General features: G+C 39.7%; 2 protein-coding genes across 3 annotated transcripts; both read left to right on the top strand.

Moving 5' to 3' along the window:
* Positions 1-3,675: 3,675 nt before the first annotated feature.
* Positions 3,676-7,444, top strand: LOC105050575 (GCN5-related N-acetyltransferase 5, chloroplastic-like). Its single transcript, XM_010930661.4, has 2 exons — positions 3,676-4,336; positions 7,053-7,444. Exons 1-2 carry the CDS (start codon positions 3,774-3,776, stop codon positions 7,318-7,320), a joined length of 831 nt encoding a protein of 276 aa, XP_010928963.1. The 5' UTR covers positions 3,676-3,773; the 3' UTR covers positions 7,321-7,444.
* Positions 7,445-9,622: 2,178 nt separating this feature from the next.
* On the top strand, positions 9,623-19,369 carry LOC105050309 (uncharacterized). 2 transcript variants are annotated; one of them, XM_010930273.3, is made up of 3 exons: positions 9,623-10,527; positions 11,441-11,483; positions 19,060-19,369. In XM_010930273.3, exon 1 carries the CDS (start codon positions 9,904-9,906, stop codon positions 10,525-10,527), a length of 624 nt encoding a protein of 207 aa, XP_010928575.1. In that variant the 5' UTR covers positions 9,623-9,903; the 3' UTR covers positions 11,441-11,483; positions 19,060-19,369. The 2 variants fall into 2 exon arrangements, with proteins under 2 accessions (XP_010928575.1, XP_010928574.1); XM_010930272.3 differs by lacking the exon at positions 11,441-11,483 and having other exon boundaries at positions 9,626-10,527.
* Positions 19,370-19,564: the final 195 nt, after the last annotated feature.

The raw sequence follows: 19,564 nt of genomic DNA on the forward strand, positions 1-19,564 counted from the left end.
AATAAAAAAAAAAAAAGCCAAATAAAGGGTTAATATATATTTTTTCGTTTTATCAAAGCAACAGATTAATGGTGGCGGCTGTGAAAAAGCTTGAGATGTGTATACATGAAAACTGGGTGCCTTAGAACTAATTTAAAATTCAGAGTCTATTTTGGCAATTCAGTAAAATTGAGCTGAAATTCTTGCTAGGTTTGTGAATTAGGCTGCTCAAATAAGTATGGTTCTATCACCAAATACCTTTTGATTCAAATTTGGTAGGATGGAAAAAAATATCTTCGTTAGCATCTGTTTGGATGGTTAGAGCAAATTTTATAGGATTCGTGAGTTGAGCTAATATGGCCATCAAATATTAAAATTATAAATGAAACTAGATTTATGTTTACAAATATTCAAGACTATTTTTTGAGTAGATTGGTCTGAATCCCATAATCTCGTAGGATTTGAGCTAGTCCATTCAAAAGATAGTGATTATAAATCAAATATAAATCAAATGATGTTAGTGGTTATGCTAGTCCAATCCACAAATCCTATAATATTTTTGGCCCAACTGTTCAAATAGATCATTATTCTTTCCTCTTCCATACAGCTGCTTAAAGTCTGGAATTTAAGCTGGGATTTGCACAAATCCTAAAAGATACCATTAGATGGGTCAACATGCTTTATTTCTTCTTCAGAATTTTTAATTCAATCCTATGGGAATATCCGTACAAGGTTCGGAACTGATGGCCATCAATTAAATCTAATAACTCGTCGGATTCGCCACCACTTTATTCGTTAACGGTCGCATGTGTGGCGAGGAATCTGGAAGGTGACCTCACCCTAACGGCTTCCAAAATCTAAAACCGCGTGCTGGGCTGGGGGTTCCTTTCTTGGTTCACCGCGTAATTTCTCTCAAATCCGGGGTTGCTTTCTTTATAAGCAAACCTGTTACCGTGGGGACGTCCCCATCCCCCGTATTAAAAAGGGCAACCACCCCGTACTCACTTCCGCTCGAAATCATCATCACCTCCTCCGTCTCCACTCCCCCGGTTGGTGGTCTCGAAGAATCACACGCACACACACAGATTAAATTGCCTCAGCTTAGTGCAAATAGTAAATTTATTATGCTCCAATGGAACTCAAGTTATAGCAATGCTAGCTTCATTTACCTCAATTCCTTAGAATTGTCCATTGGTATCCATCTGCTTGTCCACCTTATGGCTGGTTATGACATCCAAAAACTTCAGACATTGAAGGACATGCTGCTCCAAATAGGTTTTTTGAAGGTTTGCATAGTTTTGCCAATATGATCTAGGTTGTCTACTGCTCAGTTAGCTTCATTAAAATGTATTCTGATCACTTGTTACAGTTCATGAACCACTACCCAAAAACATCAAGTGGAATGCTTTGCATCCGGTATTCAGTTGTTGAGGTCAGCATGGTTGGTGTCATCATTCATATGGTTGTTCTTCGACCCTCTTCGGTGGATCCTTTATGATCTCTCCTATATATAGGCTGCAAGTGGGTTTGGCGAGATCCCAGTCTACCTTGATGAACCTAACAGAGCTGATTTGGGTCCAAGAGTGAGACCTGAAGTTTGAGCCCTCGTCAGATGGGTTGGGTCTAATTTTGAGAGACGAGAACTAATTTATATCAGCTTTGTTTTTGGCCCGGCTGGTACTCCTCTGCACTAAATTTGATAACTGATCTCCTATGAACCCCAGTTTGGAATGTCGAAAGCTGGCCGGCTACCAAGGAAACGGGAAGGGTGGGCTCCTACTCCCAATACACTTGGCTCCTTTGCTCCATTTTTTTTTTATTTTTGGTAAAGGCTCCTTTGCTCCATTTCATCGTTGGCATTGCGAACTTATTTCTTTCATGATGTCAGGACTACGTAATTAGTTGCTTTCCGTGACTGCTGGTTATGCGCGAATAGTTTCTTTTATTTATTAATTCTTTTAATTTTTTTTATTACCATTCTTTTTTGGTTTGAAGGTGCTTTACGCTGATTTGAAGATACGATGATAGTCAAAAAGACATCTGAATTGCAGATTTGTATGTTTAAACATGTTAGATTTGATTCTACCCGCGAAAAACCACGTTAGATATGATGGTGAAGGTGAGGTCCAAAGTAGAAGCCGACCTTATGACCAGACTGGATTGGATACTGCGGTGTCGGAAAGATAAATTTTTACCATTTGAATTTATGGCCAATGGAATCCGGCAGGATCTATTCCCCGGCCCTTTACCCTCAAAAAGTAATCATATTATATCCCACAGTCCGCTTCTTTCATGTTGCTCGCAGCAATTAGTTAGCTGGAGATAGACCAGCCTTTTAGACAACAAGCAGCTTTTGAAGCAGTGAGGTGTTTGCATATTTCAATATTCCAGTTACAGCTATTGCTCTCTCTCTCTCTCAATCTCTGTATCCCGGAAACTGAGAGGGTTCTAACACTGCCCGCTACTCTATATCTACCCTCTCCATTGAAGATCATGCCCTAGCTTCTCTATCTAAATCAGGAGGACTAAGCATAGCACTCGTGGATCTCATTGTGGATACAAATGTCCTTCTTGGTGACTCACTCTTTGAGGAAAGATGACCTATTTGCTAGCCTCTTGATGGACCAATTGAGCACTCGTTGATCATTCTGACCTTGACTGATCTATCCACTGGAAAGTTGGAAGGGGAGAAGTCTAATTATAAATACCAAGATTGGCTCATTTTTTGATTCCAAAATAGTCCGTTCTACAGTGTTCTCTAGATATATATGTGGATTATGGACCGTGTTGGCTTTAATGTCATTTATAATGACTTGCACGTTCTCTTCTCTTTCTCTTCTCTTTTTCAGGTCGGTGGAGATTCCAACTTCACATGCTATTGTATACCCGAAACCTAGGCCCTAAAGCGGCCCAAGTTATAAGACACAAAGTAAACGGGACAACAAAGAGAATGATGCTCTGTGAAATCAAACCCTTGCCCATCGCTAAAGAACTAAAAGATTGGCCTCAATGGATCAATAGGACCTCTACTGGATCTTTTTGATCATGAGCTGTAATTTGTCAATTTGGAAGTTGGAAGGAAAGAGTTTTATTATAAATACCATGATGGGCTCATGATCAATTTCAGAAAAACCCACCCTGCAATTCTCTGTAATTAATGGACTACATTGGCTATTTGGCTTTGATAAGTCATGTTTGGTCGTCAACAATAGCAAGGTCCTAACTAAAATCGGATAAATGCAAAAAGTTTTTTTGTTTTTGCGCAAAACAGTGAGTCAAGCCACCCGAAAATAAATATAATATTGGTAAATAGATGAACAACAAATAAAATAACTAATAGATATCGTATTAATAGTTAATATAAAAAGAATGTTACATACATCATGCGCACGTATACATGTGCATATGAGCATGAAAGATTTGCATGCAGGAATTAATGGAAATTGTCAATCAAAAGTCGAGATGGATCACATTATCTAAATTAATTATCGAGCTTTAGTGAAAAAACATGTGAAATGAATCAAGAGCAAGCTCGAGCATCTTTCCTCTCTGCGACACAACCGCCCTCCCTCCCCATCCCCAAAATCCTTTTCTTCAATGCAAGCAGGAGGCAAAGAATAACGGTCACACGATGTAATCTTTTTACCCAAAAGGTGATCACCAGCCGAAAGCCCAAGTGCCCAGAGAACCAAATTCTCTTCTTCTCAGCAGCACCCAGGCCACTTTCAAAAAATGCACTACTTACATCCCCCACGTACCCTCCCCCCAATTCCCAGACCAACTCGATCGACTCAATGGCGTCTCCCTCCACCTCCCTCTCCCTCCAGGGATCCCTCCCGCCCTACCTAAAGCACATGATCCGCTGCTTCCCTCCCCCACCACCAACTTGTACCCATCCAACCTGCGCCATCCGTGCGCCTTCTCCCCCGCAGAGACCCTCCGTCGAACGTGGTACCCTCGAGTCCCGCCGCCAAATCCTCGAAACGTTCCGCTACACCCGCCAGATCGCCCAGGGATGGCTGGAGATCCACCATGTGAAAGACGACAAGGAGCTGGAGGCCGCCGCCCTCCTCCTTGCCGAGCCATATAGCAGGGCCATGCACCTGTCGGACGGCACCATGCCCGTCGCCGCCTTTGTGTTGAAGCAAGATATGGCCGAGCGGCGGGTTCTGGTTCCGCATGTGGCGTTGCTCGTCGGGTTCTATTACAAGGACAGGGATGGGGAAGAGGCGGAGTTGGCTTGCACTGCCGATATCTCTTTTGACGCCATCGGGGCGCATCCTTCTCCCGGCACGCCTCGCCCCCCTAAGGAATATCCATACATTGGCAACGTCGCTGTGAAGAAGACGCTTCGGAGGTATGCGTCTATTTATTTGGCAGTTAATTTGCTTCCTACTAGCCTCTCTCTTTCTGTTAGAATTAATTGCTGTCGCTCGTTTCTTGCCATTCTTGCGGATCGGTTATGCATCTACACACCGATGGATTGCTTATTTTCTCTATGTCGATCGAGTTTCACCGACATTGGTTTTGGAATCTTTGGCCTGCAAGCTACCAGCTCACGTAATCGGATTTGGCTTCTATTCCCCTTCATCGTGGGTTACGTAGAGAATGGGAATTGCTCTTTCTGGAAACCTGCCACTGCCGCGCTGTATAACAGTGGCAATGGCCATGCGAGAACTCGTGCAGGTGCATTTAGTCCTATATCAGCTATGTACCACTTATATCTTGAATAGGTTAAATAATGCAAGTGATATTTTTAGATTAATCTTTTCTGATAAGAACCTAAGTTATTACAAATAATATTAAAATAAATTCAAACTGAGATCTATACGAATAAGTGGATACTATAACATGAACTAATTTGAACTGGTTAGGAGTTGATCATGATATTTGCAATTGAATTTATGGTATTTGTGGTTGAATTTGAATGAATTTGGATCTTTAATCTGATGAGAACACCAAGCTTTAAATGGAAGAAGCATGTGAAAATTTTTATAGGATATATTTAGTTCCATATCGACTATATATTAAATAGATATTTGATATTTATATAAGATCAATAAACTTAAAAAATATCTTCAGATTAATCTTTTTGGGTGAAGTCCCGTGAATTGTTACAGGCCATATTTAATACACTTAAGTTTGTTCGAACTGATTATGGGCTACGAGGATTTGAATATAAAACTGATTCATCACTGGCATCTATGTTAGTATAGACAGAAATTGTTTTTATTAAATCCTTAATTGGATACACCAATTTTATATTCAAATTAGAACAAGGAAAACCTGGAGCATAACAAGATGACACTAGAAGAACAACGGAGAACCGGATAAAGGAGAGGAGAATGAGCTTTGTTTTGGTACAGATCCAACCATATAACAGTATGAATTTCAGAGTTTCATTTTATTGCAAGTCTCTACCATATCATAGAAAGGGGAAAAAGAAACAGATTGTAGGTAGTGAAAGGAACTGGACTGTCCACATCTTTAGATTTATTCAAAGTGATCGTCAAGGCCCGATTGTTATTAAGGAAGTGCCATAGCTGCTATAAACGTTTTTGTTGGGTGGATGACTGGCCAGGACACCACCTTCCAAGATCCTTTCAGTACCACACGATGCAGCAGGAAGAAAGAAGAAACAAAACAAAAGGAAAAACAATCAAAATACGTGGATCAGCCATAAAAGGGCTCGCCTCCACGGGGCATGCAAACTTCACTATGAAAAAGAAATTTTACAAGAGGAGACCTCACCCTCAACCCTTGTACACCCAATTCTCTCTCATCTGAAGTTCTCCTCACAAAAGCTCTCTCTCTCTTGGAGACCCCCCTGAACCCCTGAAGAGCCTGGCGACCGCTGTCCAGGAGCCTCCTGCTCCTTCTCTCTCAGCGCCCTAGCCTCTCTCTCTCCTCTGGTTCGTACGGCGGCGAGAAAACCCGAGCCCCCTTCTCTGTTTCACGCACAGCCCTTTTAAAGGCTTAAACGAGACTTTAAACCTTGATTAGAGAGGGTTTAGGAGTCCTAAACAAAGCCAAGAAACCCCCTGACCGTCGGATCAAGACCAGGAGCCCTTTGGGCCGTTGGATCGCGCTCCGGTCCACGGAATAGTGCCGTGGACCACGAGAAATGCGTGGGAAACGCCCACGCGGTCCACAGACCGCGCCGTGGACCACCCGGTCCACGGTGGACCGGAGCAAGGGGCCAGCAGGCCTGGGTCGCGCGTCCCGCGCGGGCCTGGGTCCCGCGTCCCACGCGGGCCTGGGATGCGCGTCCCGCGCGCAGCCGCCGGTCGCCGGCGGTCCTCCGTCGCCTCGATTCTCGTGCCGACTTCAAAAGCTCGTATCTCCTCCATCCGAGCTCCGATTCAGGTGATCTTGGTCTCGTTGGACTCCGTTTTTCGCCGCGAACCTCGCTGTGAGCTCAATGTGGGCTGAATCTCGAGGCGTCAAATCCTAACAGTTTTCAACTTTAATTGTTTCATTTTTTGTCTTGAAAGCGCACATTGGAAAACAGGAATTGGCTACATAAGGGGCTTATAACTTATATTTACCACCGTTATTTCTCTTGCTTATGATGAAACGATAAATATTTGTGAGAATATTTGAAGACTTGTTCACGATATGTTGGGCACAAAGTGCTAATTGCTCTAACATTTTCTGAAGCCTAATACTAGTAACCCACAAGGTTATCTTTATCCTTTAAAATCCTTTTTGCTTGCACTATTTTATTGTTTGTTGATGTAACTTTGTAAACTTGCTTTCAGACCATTATCATAATTTCTATATGAATTGATGATACTTGTTTCTCCATCAACTGGATGGTGGTTGGGCGGGTGGGGGTGGTGGGGTGTGGGTGTGTGGGCCATGAACTGTTTCTTTAGGATGCGTTTACTGCTCCTGGTGATGCCTTCTGTCTCCCTGCTTATATTGGGCCACAACAATGTATAACTCGAGTGTTTTTACTTCTAAATTCTCAAATTTTAAGTAATCAAGAGGCTACTATGCTGCATGCATTCATACATGATTTCTGTTGAGAGATTCTGCAGTATATGATTTGTCCTTATTTTCTATGTTAGAAAAGGGATTGGTTCGCAACTTATAAAGGCATGTGAAGAACTGATAATTCAGATGAAGGCTGAAAGAAAAGTATACCTTCATTGCAGAGTGACTGATACAGGTCCACTCAGATTGTACGAGAAAACTGGCTATAAGGTTGTCAAGACAGACAGCATCTTGGTTTGGCTGCGCTGTAAACCGCGCAGGTACTTGATGTCCAAAGAATTGCCGCTGAACACGGATGAGAAGCAGTCTGATGCCTCGGATTGCAAACATTGTCCCATCTGATTACCTACATGTGGTGCCTGCCACGACCGGCGGATAACTTTGTATGCTAAAGTTTCTATTTTTCGATGAGGATGTTCATGTATACCCGTATCTGATATTAATGTGCGACAAGTTCTCTTGATGAATGGAGTAAGCCATCAAATATATATGCTGATGGTTGTTTGCGATGTTCCTATAGGTTGTTTCATGCTCTTTATAATATGCTGCAAAAAAAAAAGATGGTCCATTTTGATGCATCAACCTGTCGTAGGTAATTAGGACTTCATGAGTAAGGTCAGATGTTGGAACAGCTAGATATTTAATCTCTTCTCTACCTTTATCTCAAGGTATTCACTTAACTGATAGAGAATCTTGGTCGACTTGAAGCATCGGGTGACGATAGGAAAACCAGCAACAGAACTGGCAGTGGGAGCCTGCCCTCCCTGCATTAATTATTTCAGTGGCTGGGCGACTGGGTTCTAATTAACATTGGTGGAAGGTTCTTCAGTCGTGACCTAAGGATGATTGCAATGCAAGTATTTCGGTCAGACCCAACGCAGACCTGATAAAAAAAAAATTAGAACAGTCTTGCAGATTTAGAGCCAATGCAATCGATCAATGGTATTATGGATATTTCCTAGATCTGAATTCAGCTATGTAGGATGATCGATCAAGCTGAACCATGATTTCGTGCAGCCAGCTTACAACTTAGTAGGAGGGATCACAAGGATCCACAACCGAAGAGGGACCGGTGAACCAATCGATGAATGATAGCATGACCAAACAATTGTATATCGGAGGCAGACCACTCCTCTTAACTAGAAGATATTTCAAAGTGGATGTAAAATAACTCAAGTCATGGGGCACCATAACTTCTACTGGCTGTTACAATCCAATGTATAATGATAGCCTACTTTTGGAAACATTACTTCTAAATTTATGGACAAATAATTGCTTTAAGCATTTAAACAAGGGCAAAAGTTGATGATTATGATAAATTATAACTAAAACAGTATGTTATGATAAATAATATAATATAATATAATATATAATTTGTTTGTTTATATTTTTTGCTTAATGAAGCTAAAATTGAAGGTAAATCTCAAACTCAAATGATTTATTATTGTGCAAGCTCTTAACAAGCTAAACATTAGGTGCTCGTTAGTGGCTCTCCTCGGCAGCTCTAGCCTCCTCTCTCCTTTAAATACTTGCAATATTAAGACTTTTTATTGGGGGTGAAAATATTGAGAGATAGAAACCCTCAAAATTGAACCCTTAACCTCTTGCCGAAGATGTGGGAGGGTGTACCACCAAGCTACATGCATCCGCGGTAATTCATACTGACATCTCTCATTGCTCTCACTTTTAGACTTTGTTTGAGTATTCCTACATGATTAGATTAAAAATTTTATAGGATTTATGAAATAGATAGTTTATTTAAGCATAACCTTATATCAACCAAATATTATCCAGCCCAAATTCTATGGGAAATTTTTTTTGCCTGTAGCTCAAAAGCTAGGATTTGGACTAGCTTTGAGTAGGTTCTTATAAAGTGCAAGATGGATGGGCCAATTGGGCCAATGTTTATAAGACTTTGAGCCCACTTCCATAGAAATATCTAATTAAGCCCTTAAAGAACTCAACATCCATGATTGAATCAGGTCAGCACGAATCTAGTCTCGTTCAAAACATTCAGATCCAACTGGGATCCATGTTAGGTCGAGGCCTATGGTCAAGTTAGATATGTGTTAAAGATTATAACTCAACCTTGAAATGCATTCATGCCTTTTCTTTGAGAAAAGGGATGGGACTAACCCCCAAGGTCCTCAAGCAGCTTTAAGTTCGCGTATTGCATCGAAGGCAAACCCACCAATTTCAACCATCTTATGTCTCTTTCCTCTTTTCTTTTGGTAAAGAAACGGGAGAGCCGTTGCAGGCCCACCTCTTATCCCATCCCTGCAACCGCCTCCACCTGGACCTAAACCCAGGTCCACGGGCTAACCAAGCCTATCACGAAATTGTAAGTCTAAATTTTCACCTGATTAAAACTAATTTTTATTTTACAAATTATATATTCTATCACGAAATTGTAAGTCTAAATTCTCACCTGATTAAAACTAATTTTTATTTTACAAATTATAGAAAATATATTTTTTGGGCAATACCAAGCACGCCCTGATCTAAATCCTCATCCAATTCCGCCTACGGCCTACAGCCTGCTGGACTACCGGCAAAAATCTTATCGGGCTACGACAAAATCTAGGTCAAGATCCGACTCAACAATAGGTCGCACCTGAAGTCCGCAACAGATCAGAGGTCAAACGGCTCTTTTTATCCGCAACGCCAGTTCTGCAACCCTTCCGCCCAACCCAACGGGAATCCGGCCGCGATGTCCCAGTGGTGCCATACCCCCCCCGACCCCATCTGATCTCCTACCTCCGCATCTCCTCTCTTGACTCCTGCTTTCCCTTCTCTACTCTGTGATCTCCATCTGTTGCTCTCTCTCTCTCTCTCTCTCTTTCTCCGAGTCTGTTATAAGCCCAAGATACTTCCTTTATTGAGGTAGAAAAGGTGCAACGCCCCTGGTGAGTAGGCGGAGGAGGGATGTCGCAGGGTGCAACGCCGCCAGCGACGGTGGCGCAGCTGGGGTACGCGGTGGAGCTATACTTTGATCCGGCGCTGGAGAACCAGGTGCTGAAGGCATGGAACGTGCTGGCCCGGCGGCAGATCAGCACCCAGCTTATCGAGATGGCCGCCCGGCCCCACCTCACTCTCCTCTCCTCCCCCTCCCTCGACCCCCTCAAGCTCCATTCCGCCCTCCGCTCCCTCGCCTCCCGCCTCGACCCCCTCCCCCTCTCCCTCTCCTCCGTTGGTGCCTTTCCTTCCTCTTCCTCCTCCAATATAGCCGCAGGCGGCGGCGGCGGCGGCGGCGGAGTCCTCTTCCTCGCTCCCACCCCGTCATCTGCCCTCCTCCACGTCCACTCCCAGCTTTGCGACGCCCTCAAGAAGGAAGGGGTGGAGTTGCCTGAGGAGTTCCGGCCCGATGCCTGGGTCCCCCACTGCTCCGTGGCCCAGGACGTCCCCAGGAGCCGGATGGCTGAGGCCTTCTGCATCCTCCGCGACCTCAAGCTCCCCGTTTCTGGCTACGCCATGGATATTGGCGTCGTGGAATTCTCGCCCGTCCGGGAGATCTTCTCCTTTCCTCTCGGAAGCGCCCTCGATGCCTAGGTAGACCATCAGATTTAGATTGTCTTGGAAATTTTGTTCCATGTGGATTGTTTGATTGTATTGTGGTGTCAAAATCTCATCTTTATGTTGTTGTACAAAGTTGAATGGTTTTGACGCAAGACTGCCTGAAGTTTATTGGATTTTCTTCTTATTGCACTAGTATTTGTAGGGTCAAAATCTCATCTTGATGATAATTGCTCAACGCACCTTTCCTTCGAATGCTTGGATGGTTTTGAATTCATCGCCTTTTCATATGACCGGTTCATTGACTGAATGGCTATGGAAAATCTTTGGTTGGGATGTTTCCGATGATCATGGGGGCTGATAAACATCAAGGACATGGTGTTTTTCTCAATATCGATGGCTTTTTCTAGTAAAAATCAAAGTCCTAATTTGTTAAGATAGGACTGCTACCGGCTTGCTATTCTTTAATGTCTTGGTGTAACCTTGTTGAAAATCATACCTTTGCATTTTTTATTCTTTATCAACTTTCCATTGGCACTGACATTATAAGTGATTCTTCATGTTAATAAGATATCAGATGGCTATTTAGGATCCTCATATCATAAGCCAGGATAGAGACAATGTGTACGGCCAGAACCTTAACCATAAACCTTGTTAAAACAATTTGGTCCAGCTTTACAAATTTTTGTCTTTCCTAGTCATTCTTTAAAAAGAAAACCTCAGTGCTACTGAAATCGTCTATATTAATTTATGTTTTCCTCCCCATTCAAAACTAGGTTGAGTAGCTTAGTTTTCCAAGGCTTTTGATTTTTATTTTGAAGACCATATCATTATAATCAGTTCTGTAAGTATTTCTCTTCATTATTTACAAATATTGCAGGATTCCGGTTTTATCATTCTTCCCATCTTAACCATTCTCATCTTTATTTTGTTTGTTCCCTGATGCCAGAGACTCCACTATGGGTTTGCAACTCGATTAGATTTTTTCTTAGGTATACCCCTAAAGCATATCTCCATTTTTAAATCCAAGTTTATGGTATGGTATTTTCCCCATCATTTGAGTTTAGCACTTAAGCTTATCCATGTCTTCTAAATTGCCAATAATTCATGATGCATCTTTTCGAATGAACTAAAATTCATATATAATCTATATTAAAAGTTCTAGGCTTGTGCTAACCATTCGCATATGCCCATGTGACTAAAAGTGCACTTTATGTTGGCACAAGTACTTGTAGCATCTGCCACTAGCTCAACAAACATGTCCTTGTTATTCTGTATACCATATGCATACACCTTTCTTTTAAATGCCTATGAAAGTACTTTTTCTGGTCCTCTATCATTTGCTACTTCCATGTGTTGATTCTTCACGTCAAATCTTTTAAAGCAATAAGACTGTACGTTATGCATAAGTAGTTGATGGCTTGGAAGTATTCTTATTTAGTTATCATTCTTTATAATTTGCTGGCCTATTGATGAATTGCATATGTTTGCACTGAAAGTGTCAAATTCTAGTTTAATAATTGTCATTCATTGTAAGTAACAAGACTCTTTGCACTCCTGAAGTTGGGAGATCCCATGTCACACTCTGATCTCTATAGATGTTAATGAGAGCTTAGCTAGGTCGGGTTTTGGAAATCAGTCAGTGGATAAAATGAATGTGTGTAAATAGAGGTCACCACAGCCAAGGTCCTTAGTTGAGATAAAAGATTAAAAACATCACAGGTGTTGAACCAAGGTTTGTTATGCAGCAAAGATGATACCAATGCCCCTCCTTTTAGTCTTGAACTGCTTAGATGCTATGGGATAGGATTGTGTGATAACAATATCCTCAAAGACAAATTTGTTGTGGAAAAAGATTAGAGTTACAGGTACATTGAATAAAGTCCAGGAATTAACTGTTGTCAGGCTATGTTTAGCATGTTTTGATATTCGTAAGTTTAGGGAAAAGTGAGGGGAGGGTGTTTGGCCTCTTCAATACTGCTAGTGAACCTTTTAATGCCGGGCTGTTTCTCCAACAGTTGATCTGTTCTAGTTATTTGGTTGTTTGCATTAGACTGCTGCAGTGACACCTTGTACTGCTGCTGTTTGATGTTCTTAGTGGTTTCAACATTATACCAGAGTAAAGAGAATGTGAGAGCAAATTAAGGTGTTTCATGTTAATGCCCTTGGATAAAATAAATTGGCTAGAATCTTCTTTACTGCAAGTTGGTTATCTAGCAATAAATTATACGGACATCAATTTTTTAGAATGATTGAAAGAGTACCTAATTATTAGCGATTTGAATGGTGGGAAGTTGAGAGTTAATCTCCTAAAAGAGAATTTCAGTTATCGAATGATGCAATGTCTATCAGGTGTTCTGTTCTGTAGGTTTTAAACTAGTCTGGGGAGTGTACATAATCTAAGAATTTCTTGTAAAAGGGACTCAAACAAGGTTGATGAGAATGTTGCAAAATGGGAGCTTTTCTTGCCCATCCAAAAAAGGAAGGAGGCAAGGATGTTCAGGATACAAAAATGCTGCCATGATCAGTCTCACATTTGAATTTTCTGGCAGCAGAAATTCCGTGTAGGTGCGTTGGCTATAACCTGAATTTCAAAGGAAATGATTTCAGAGATGATACTTGTAAAGGCGCTTCATGCACTTTTCCATCTCTTGTATGTTTTGTCGCTTGATTTGGCTATCAAGCGTTTATTGAATGATGGCAAGAAGAATATGTTAAATGTCATCCATTATTATCACATTAAAGACTTTAAGTATGAAACATATTATTTCTTGATGAGCTTAGAGCAAGAAATTGCTTTGTTAGACAGTCTTAATAGGCACTGAATTAAAACCTTCCTCAGAATTTTTGACAAACTAATTTTCTTAGATAGGAAATTTGCAGGGCCCTTAGAATCATCAACAGGCAGCAAAGTCTGTAGTCTAGATTAAAGCTCCTAAGCTTAAACAAAAACTACAGTCCAACAAGACAAAGTTGAAAAGGTTTGTGATGGTGTATGCCAATCTGAATGAGCATAAAACACATGTTTTCTGAAAGGCTATGCTTCTTGATGAGTTGCAGAGGTCAATGATATGCAAAGTAGAAGTCTCAGCAAAGGAGAGAAGTCAAAACAAGAAGAGAAGACTTGGACAAGAAAGAGGTATCAATGCTTATGCTTAGGTACCAGATATAAACGAAAAGCATATAGATGCTGACATGCTGTTGTCAGCTATTTATGCAGGGAGATATAAGACCAGAACAGCAGAAAACTGTGCGGTATAAATTCCTATGTCATAGACTCTCTCGCTTTCATGTTTGTGTTTTGATGATTTCTAGGCAGATGTCAAGGTCAAAGAAACTTGTTTATGTGACATTTTTGCATAGGTTATGGTTTTCTTAGTTATCCCTTGGTTAATTCACTTATTATAGGTAGGTTTTTGGCTTTCATATGATCTAAACTGTTTGAGATACCTGAAGGCATATCAGTCAGGTTGTATTTGAATGGCTATCATGATTAGCAGAGTGTATGCTGTGTGACTCTTAGTTGTATGAGTTTCTTGGAGCGAGAAGCTGTTGCACAATTAGTTCTGTGACTTCTGTCCAGTAAGTTCAGAAGATGGTGAGAGTCCACATTTTCCACTCTAGTTATTTGCATTAAATCCTTTGTCATTGTGGAAATTTTAAAATCCTCCACTTTAAAATAACTTAGTAAGAACAGGCAAGTTGCATCATGTCAAATGTCAGTTTTGTATTAGAGCAGCAATCTCTTGCAGCAAACAAATTCATCTTTAAACAGTTGAAGAATTGGAAAGATGACATTCTTCATCTCGTTACCTTGGCGAGTGCACAAAAGCATGGACTAATTTCTCAACTCTCAAAGAATGTCAGTTATGTGTGCTTAGGTCTTCTAGTAACAGCTTTGCAAGAAGTATGTTGGCCTTATAAAAGGGAGTGCTTAAATCCAAAGTTGGTAAGGCAGTCTTGGAAAGAAGATAAAATTCATTGGAAGGGCTATCTGATCTCGATGATTTAAATGCAAAGCTGAGGAAGTTTACGCAAAAGACAAGTCTGATTGAGTGGTTGAAATGGGGAACTCTATGTTGAATCAAGTTTAATATTGATCTATGATAATCTTTGACTTTCCTTGTATTCAATTTAATGGTCATTATTCTAGGAGGCTATAATGATTATCTTTTCTTCTAAAGGATAGTTTGACATCTTATTTTAATTTTTGTATAGATTATTTTATAATCATTGGAAGGTAAATGATGGGTATCTTTGTCATTATTGCTTAAGTTATCATTTGCATTAGTTGTTCCTAGTTAAGTCATATCTTAGGGGTCTTTACCTTTTTGGGGATTTCCCCGCAAAAGAAGTTTGAAGAAGTGCAAAACAGATCTAGAATTGTATTTTGACTGCCTTCATGAATCAATGGCTGTTGGCTGTACCTAAGTAGGTTTAGGCAGAAACCTTCCATCTTTTTCCTCTATCTTTTCCAGATCTGCATAGCAGATCTTCGATTAATCTGCATGAAAGCATAGAAGCACATTCAGAACTTTGGAATGTATTTTATCAGCTATGGCATGTGACTCTTATTTACATCAACTGGTTAATGGCTGAATTGTTGCTTACCCCACAAGTAGATGTAAGGAATGTATAGTTACTAAACTGAGCAATGCGAGATGTCCTGAGTTGCAGAGGAATTGCTAGCTGTATCAATGACTTGTCCTCATGTTTCCTTCTGGATTCCAGAAGGAAATGTGATATAAACCAATGACTAGTGTATTCAGATTGCGGAAATGATGACATACATGTTCTGTCTTCATGTTAATAACTTTGTAATAAATTCTAATTCTTTTTTTTGGGTTTCCTATGTTTCATGTAGGAGTAGGATAGGTGGGTCAGCTTTTGGTTCTCACCGACTTGAAGAGGGTAACTGGCCAAGCATGCGTTGATTTGATGAGTTTTAGTTCATTTGAGATGCTGGAGTTTTTTTATCATGTGGTATATATTGTTTGTATCAGGATATCACCTAAGATATGACTGCTTGCCTGCAAAAGGAGCACAACAAATACATACTAGGTTGATACATGATTAACCTAAGAATGTGCATTTTGCAAATTGGAAGGATGACTTTAGAAACCGAAGAAATGGTGAAAGAGTGTCACTCTTATAATTTAATCACCTTCAGAATGTATCATGACCATAGCTCCCACTGGGCACCAAGGTTAGAAATTTTGACTGAAATGGACTGGTTTCAGCTTAGTCTAAACCAAAAAATTCTCTGGTATTGAGTTTTAGCCAAATTTAGTCATCTGGTTCCAATTAGAATGGATCCAGGTTTTAAATCTCATGAAATGGTGGTATCTTAGTTTCTCCATAAAACGGGATGCCTCGCCATTCCAACACTGATCAAGCGTCTTGATAGATATCCTCTGCCTCTCCCCTTCTTCTTGCTTTGCTTTTTCTTCTTTCTTTCCATCCATCCTTTCTTTTCCTTCAATTTTTCTTTTTTCCTTTTTCTTCTTTTTTCTTACCCCTTTCTTTCTTTTATTTTCCTTTTTCTTCTTCTTTCTCTTTCTTTTCCTCCTCCTTTCCTTTTCTTTCTTTTTCTTCTCCCTCCCTCTCTTTCTTTCCTTTTTCTTCTTCTTTTTTCCTTTCATTTTTTTCCTTTCGTTGTATTTCCTTTCTTGCTTTCCTCTTTCTTCTTCTCTCCCACCCCACATCGATGGGTTTCGAAGTCCCAACCTTGTCCCAATCCCATTTGCTTATAGAAGCGGGATGAGATGGAAGGATGGCTGGGATGCCTCCTATCCCACCCGGACTTAAAACCTTGATTTTGATCAATTTTGGCAGGCCCCCCTTTTAAAAAAAGAAAAAAAAAATCTATAGTTATTATTCTATAAATTCAGGCTTGGGTTTCTACCGCCACCGCCCCGCCCCCCCCCCCCACCCCCACCAACACATAAATGGGCTTTTACACTAGTTCATGGGACAGGCTGCAGCCTATGGGATGACCCCCTTCACCAGAGACTAATGTGAACATTGGATATAATTCACCATTGAATACAAGAATAACATGCTTATTTTTGATATAAAATGTATAATATCCTATAAATCTAATTAAATATTCACATAACCTCTGGAATATGAAAAGGATATGCCCAAATTCAAGATGTTTGTCATTTCTTCTCAATTTTTTTTTTTAACATAACAAATTTTTTGAACAATTGAAGTTCCGTGAGAGAGAGAGAGGGAGAGAGAAACTATTGTTAGTATAGTCAAATGAGTTTTGCTTATATGGACTACTGATTTCAGCTTAGAATCACTAAAATTGTATAAATAAAGTTTCAATGTAACACAAAATGCCAATTGTGTTTTAGAACATTGATCGGCTTCTCTTACTTTTCCTATGTCTTCTATTTTCTAATTTTCTTGAGTAAAATTGCTGAAATAGCTGTATCTGCCAAAACTGAAACTTGAAAAGCTTGATCGAAGTCGAAACCAAGTTCAAACCAGTGTTTTTTGATGTAAATGTGTTTCAGATCTAAAGTCAAAGATTAAATACATCGTATAAACCTTTTCTGTTGATGTAAAGGAAAACATTAAATGTCATATTCATGTCTCTCCATTTTTTCCTCTTCAGTACTGCAATTGATGTTGGAAACAGATGAAAATAGAGCATCTTTAAGCAATGCAAGAAAAGAGACCTTCTTATCTCCAAGTTTTCTTTGATTTTTTCCTCTTTCTACTTAATAACCAATCCACATCCATGTCCATATTCCATCTCTTTTCTTTATGTACTGCTGAAAGAATCCATATTTTGTATTAGCCTTTTATAAGAAAATAAGTCTTTAAATTGGAGTATGTAATTAAGGAATTTAGATGCATTATTAAAAAGCCTGATTGCTGCTCTACAGCTGCGAAATAACTATAAAGGAGAGGGAGGTTATTAAGGCTTTTAAGCTGTCAAAGTGTGCGCTTGATCTTTTTAATTTGTTAAAGCACCCTTGCACCAGAGAGATACCTTTTGCCTTGACCACTGCCACTGCTATGCTGAATAATAGGCATCTGGGCATTTTGAGCTTGTTTGGATGATAGAAATTGCTATCTGCTGAAAACTCTGGATTGGTGGTATTTCCCCTTTACAGAGGTAGAGGATGAAAGGAAGAAAAAATGGATCAAGCGATTCAAGCCAGCTCATGTAAATTTCCTCATTTTCTGGAACAACAATATCCAGTTCCAAGGTGATTTTTAGAATTGGAAATCAATGGTTGCCCTTATCTCCTTCTTTTCCTCACCTCTGGGCAGAAGCTGCAACCTGTCAGATGTTATCTGTGGAAAGTGGCTTCTGTCATCCAAATAGTGCCTCAATGTACAAGTTATCTACATTGTCCAATAGTGTGTAAAGTTATATAAGTCTCAACTAGGGGAAGTATGGTGTGATGAGGTCTTAGACAAGTCCCACTTCAATTGTTAGTTGTTGGAAGCACAACATTTTCAGCAGGGGGCACTGAATTTCTAGCAAGTTTATCTCAAGTACCTTTGGAGTAACATTAAGAAGAACTTGTAGACAAATTTTCTTTTTTCTTATTGTAAGAGCGAAATATCCATTTGCATATACTGGAAAGGCTTTTAAACAAGATTGGATTTTCATAGGAATTGGATATGTTAATAATTTATTTTTGAAGGATAAACTTTCAGATGGAACCAACAAAATCCTCCATAAGGTTTAAAAAGAAGAATGAAAAATCTGGAAAGTCAGGAAAGAAAAGTCAAATCATTAAAAAATTTCTTTATGCTGGAAAAACTAAATTGGTTCAAGAAGCCTAGCAGGCTTCATCTGGAAATTCATTAAAAATCGATATCTTTTGAATGGTAGAAGACAAGCGATATGTGTAAAAAGTGAATACTGATCATACCCAGAGCTTTGATATGGCCTGTATTAGTCCCATCTTCATTTTGTCCAAGGATTTTTGCTATATTTGTGTTAAGAATTGGTGCTGCCTAAAGCGTGGAGTTACCAACATACCTAAAGAATTTACACTATCTTCGCAAAGAATGAGATTTCTATCTGAAAATTGGTGTGGAACGTAATATTTTGATGGATCCCAATAAGACATCTCTTGCTAAATTATGTGGTATGGGGAGTAAAAATTTAATGTCTGATATTCCTTAAGCTTGTGAATCTTTAAGTACACCAGTTAATAAGCAAATGGAATTCTGGAAAACTAATTTAGACAGTATACCTGGACTTTTATAGACTAAAAAAACCTCAGATCTCAGCACATAGTTGAGATATATTTTTAACAGTTAGATATATTTTTAACATTTTTGATTGATTTGAATATAGAGATAAAGTTTACTATTTAATTATAGCTATATGAATCTGGTTTTCAATTATTTCCAGCTGCAATTCTGAATTAGCAAGCAAATGAAAAAGGTGCATTATTTATCTAGTGAGCTAATTCACTAATTTAAGGCAACATTCTAATTTTGGTTTCTGTTTCTGTTTTACATTGATAACTGAGATATCCATCTGTATTTTGCTGTTAAGTCACTGACTCACTAATCAATCATAATTGGCAGGTAGTATTTGCTGAAGCATCGAAAATTTCCAATGGAAACACAAAACTACATCTTAGTAGGTGTCTTGTATGGAAGCAGACTTGTTACATCTGTTAATCAAAATTCCTTCTACCTCAAACTAATGACAAGAAAGGAGGTCTACATTCTTAACCTTTCTGAGCAAGATATTACTAGTAGCAAGCTTTTATCCCCATGGGATAAAAAGCTTCCTCTAAATTATGGACGCTTCAGCATGTGTTGTGCAAAATTTCTTATTTGTAAGTGATACTGATTAAATGACTTTTATGGCTAGTTCTTTTTTTGACATGCATGTGAAACTAGTAATATTATTCTGAGAATCATATCTCGATCTTGCCATTTTTTGGTGAAGGAAAAGAACTCTTCATACCTTTGCTGCTCCTTGTTAACTTTGTGGCACCTGTCATGCAAAATTTTAGCCTATTTCAGCCTAGATGGTCTGGTGGGCACATATGAGGTTCTCTAAATTTAGTTTCAAATTTGGGCC

Source organism: Elaeis guineensis, chromosome 8 (genome assembly GCF_000442705.2).
Source record: "Elaeis guineensis isolate ETL-2024a chromosome 8, EG11, whole genome shotgun sequence".
Classification (NCBI taxonomy): Eukaryota; Viridiplantae; Streptophyta; class Magnoliopsida; order Arecales; family Arecaceae; genus Elaeis; species Elaeis guineensis.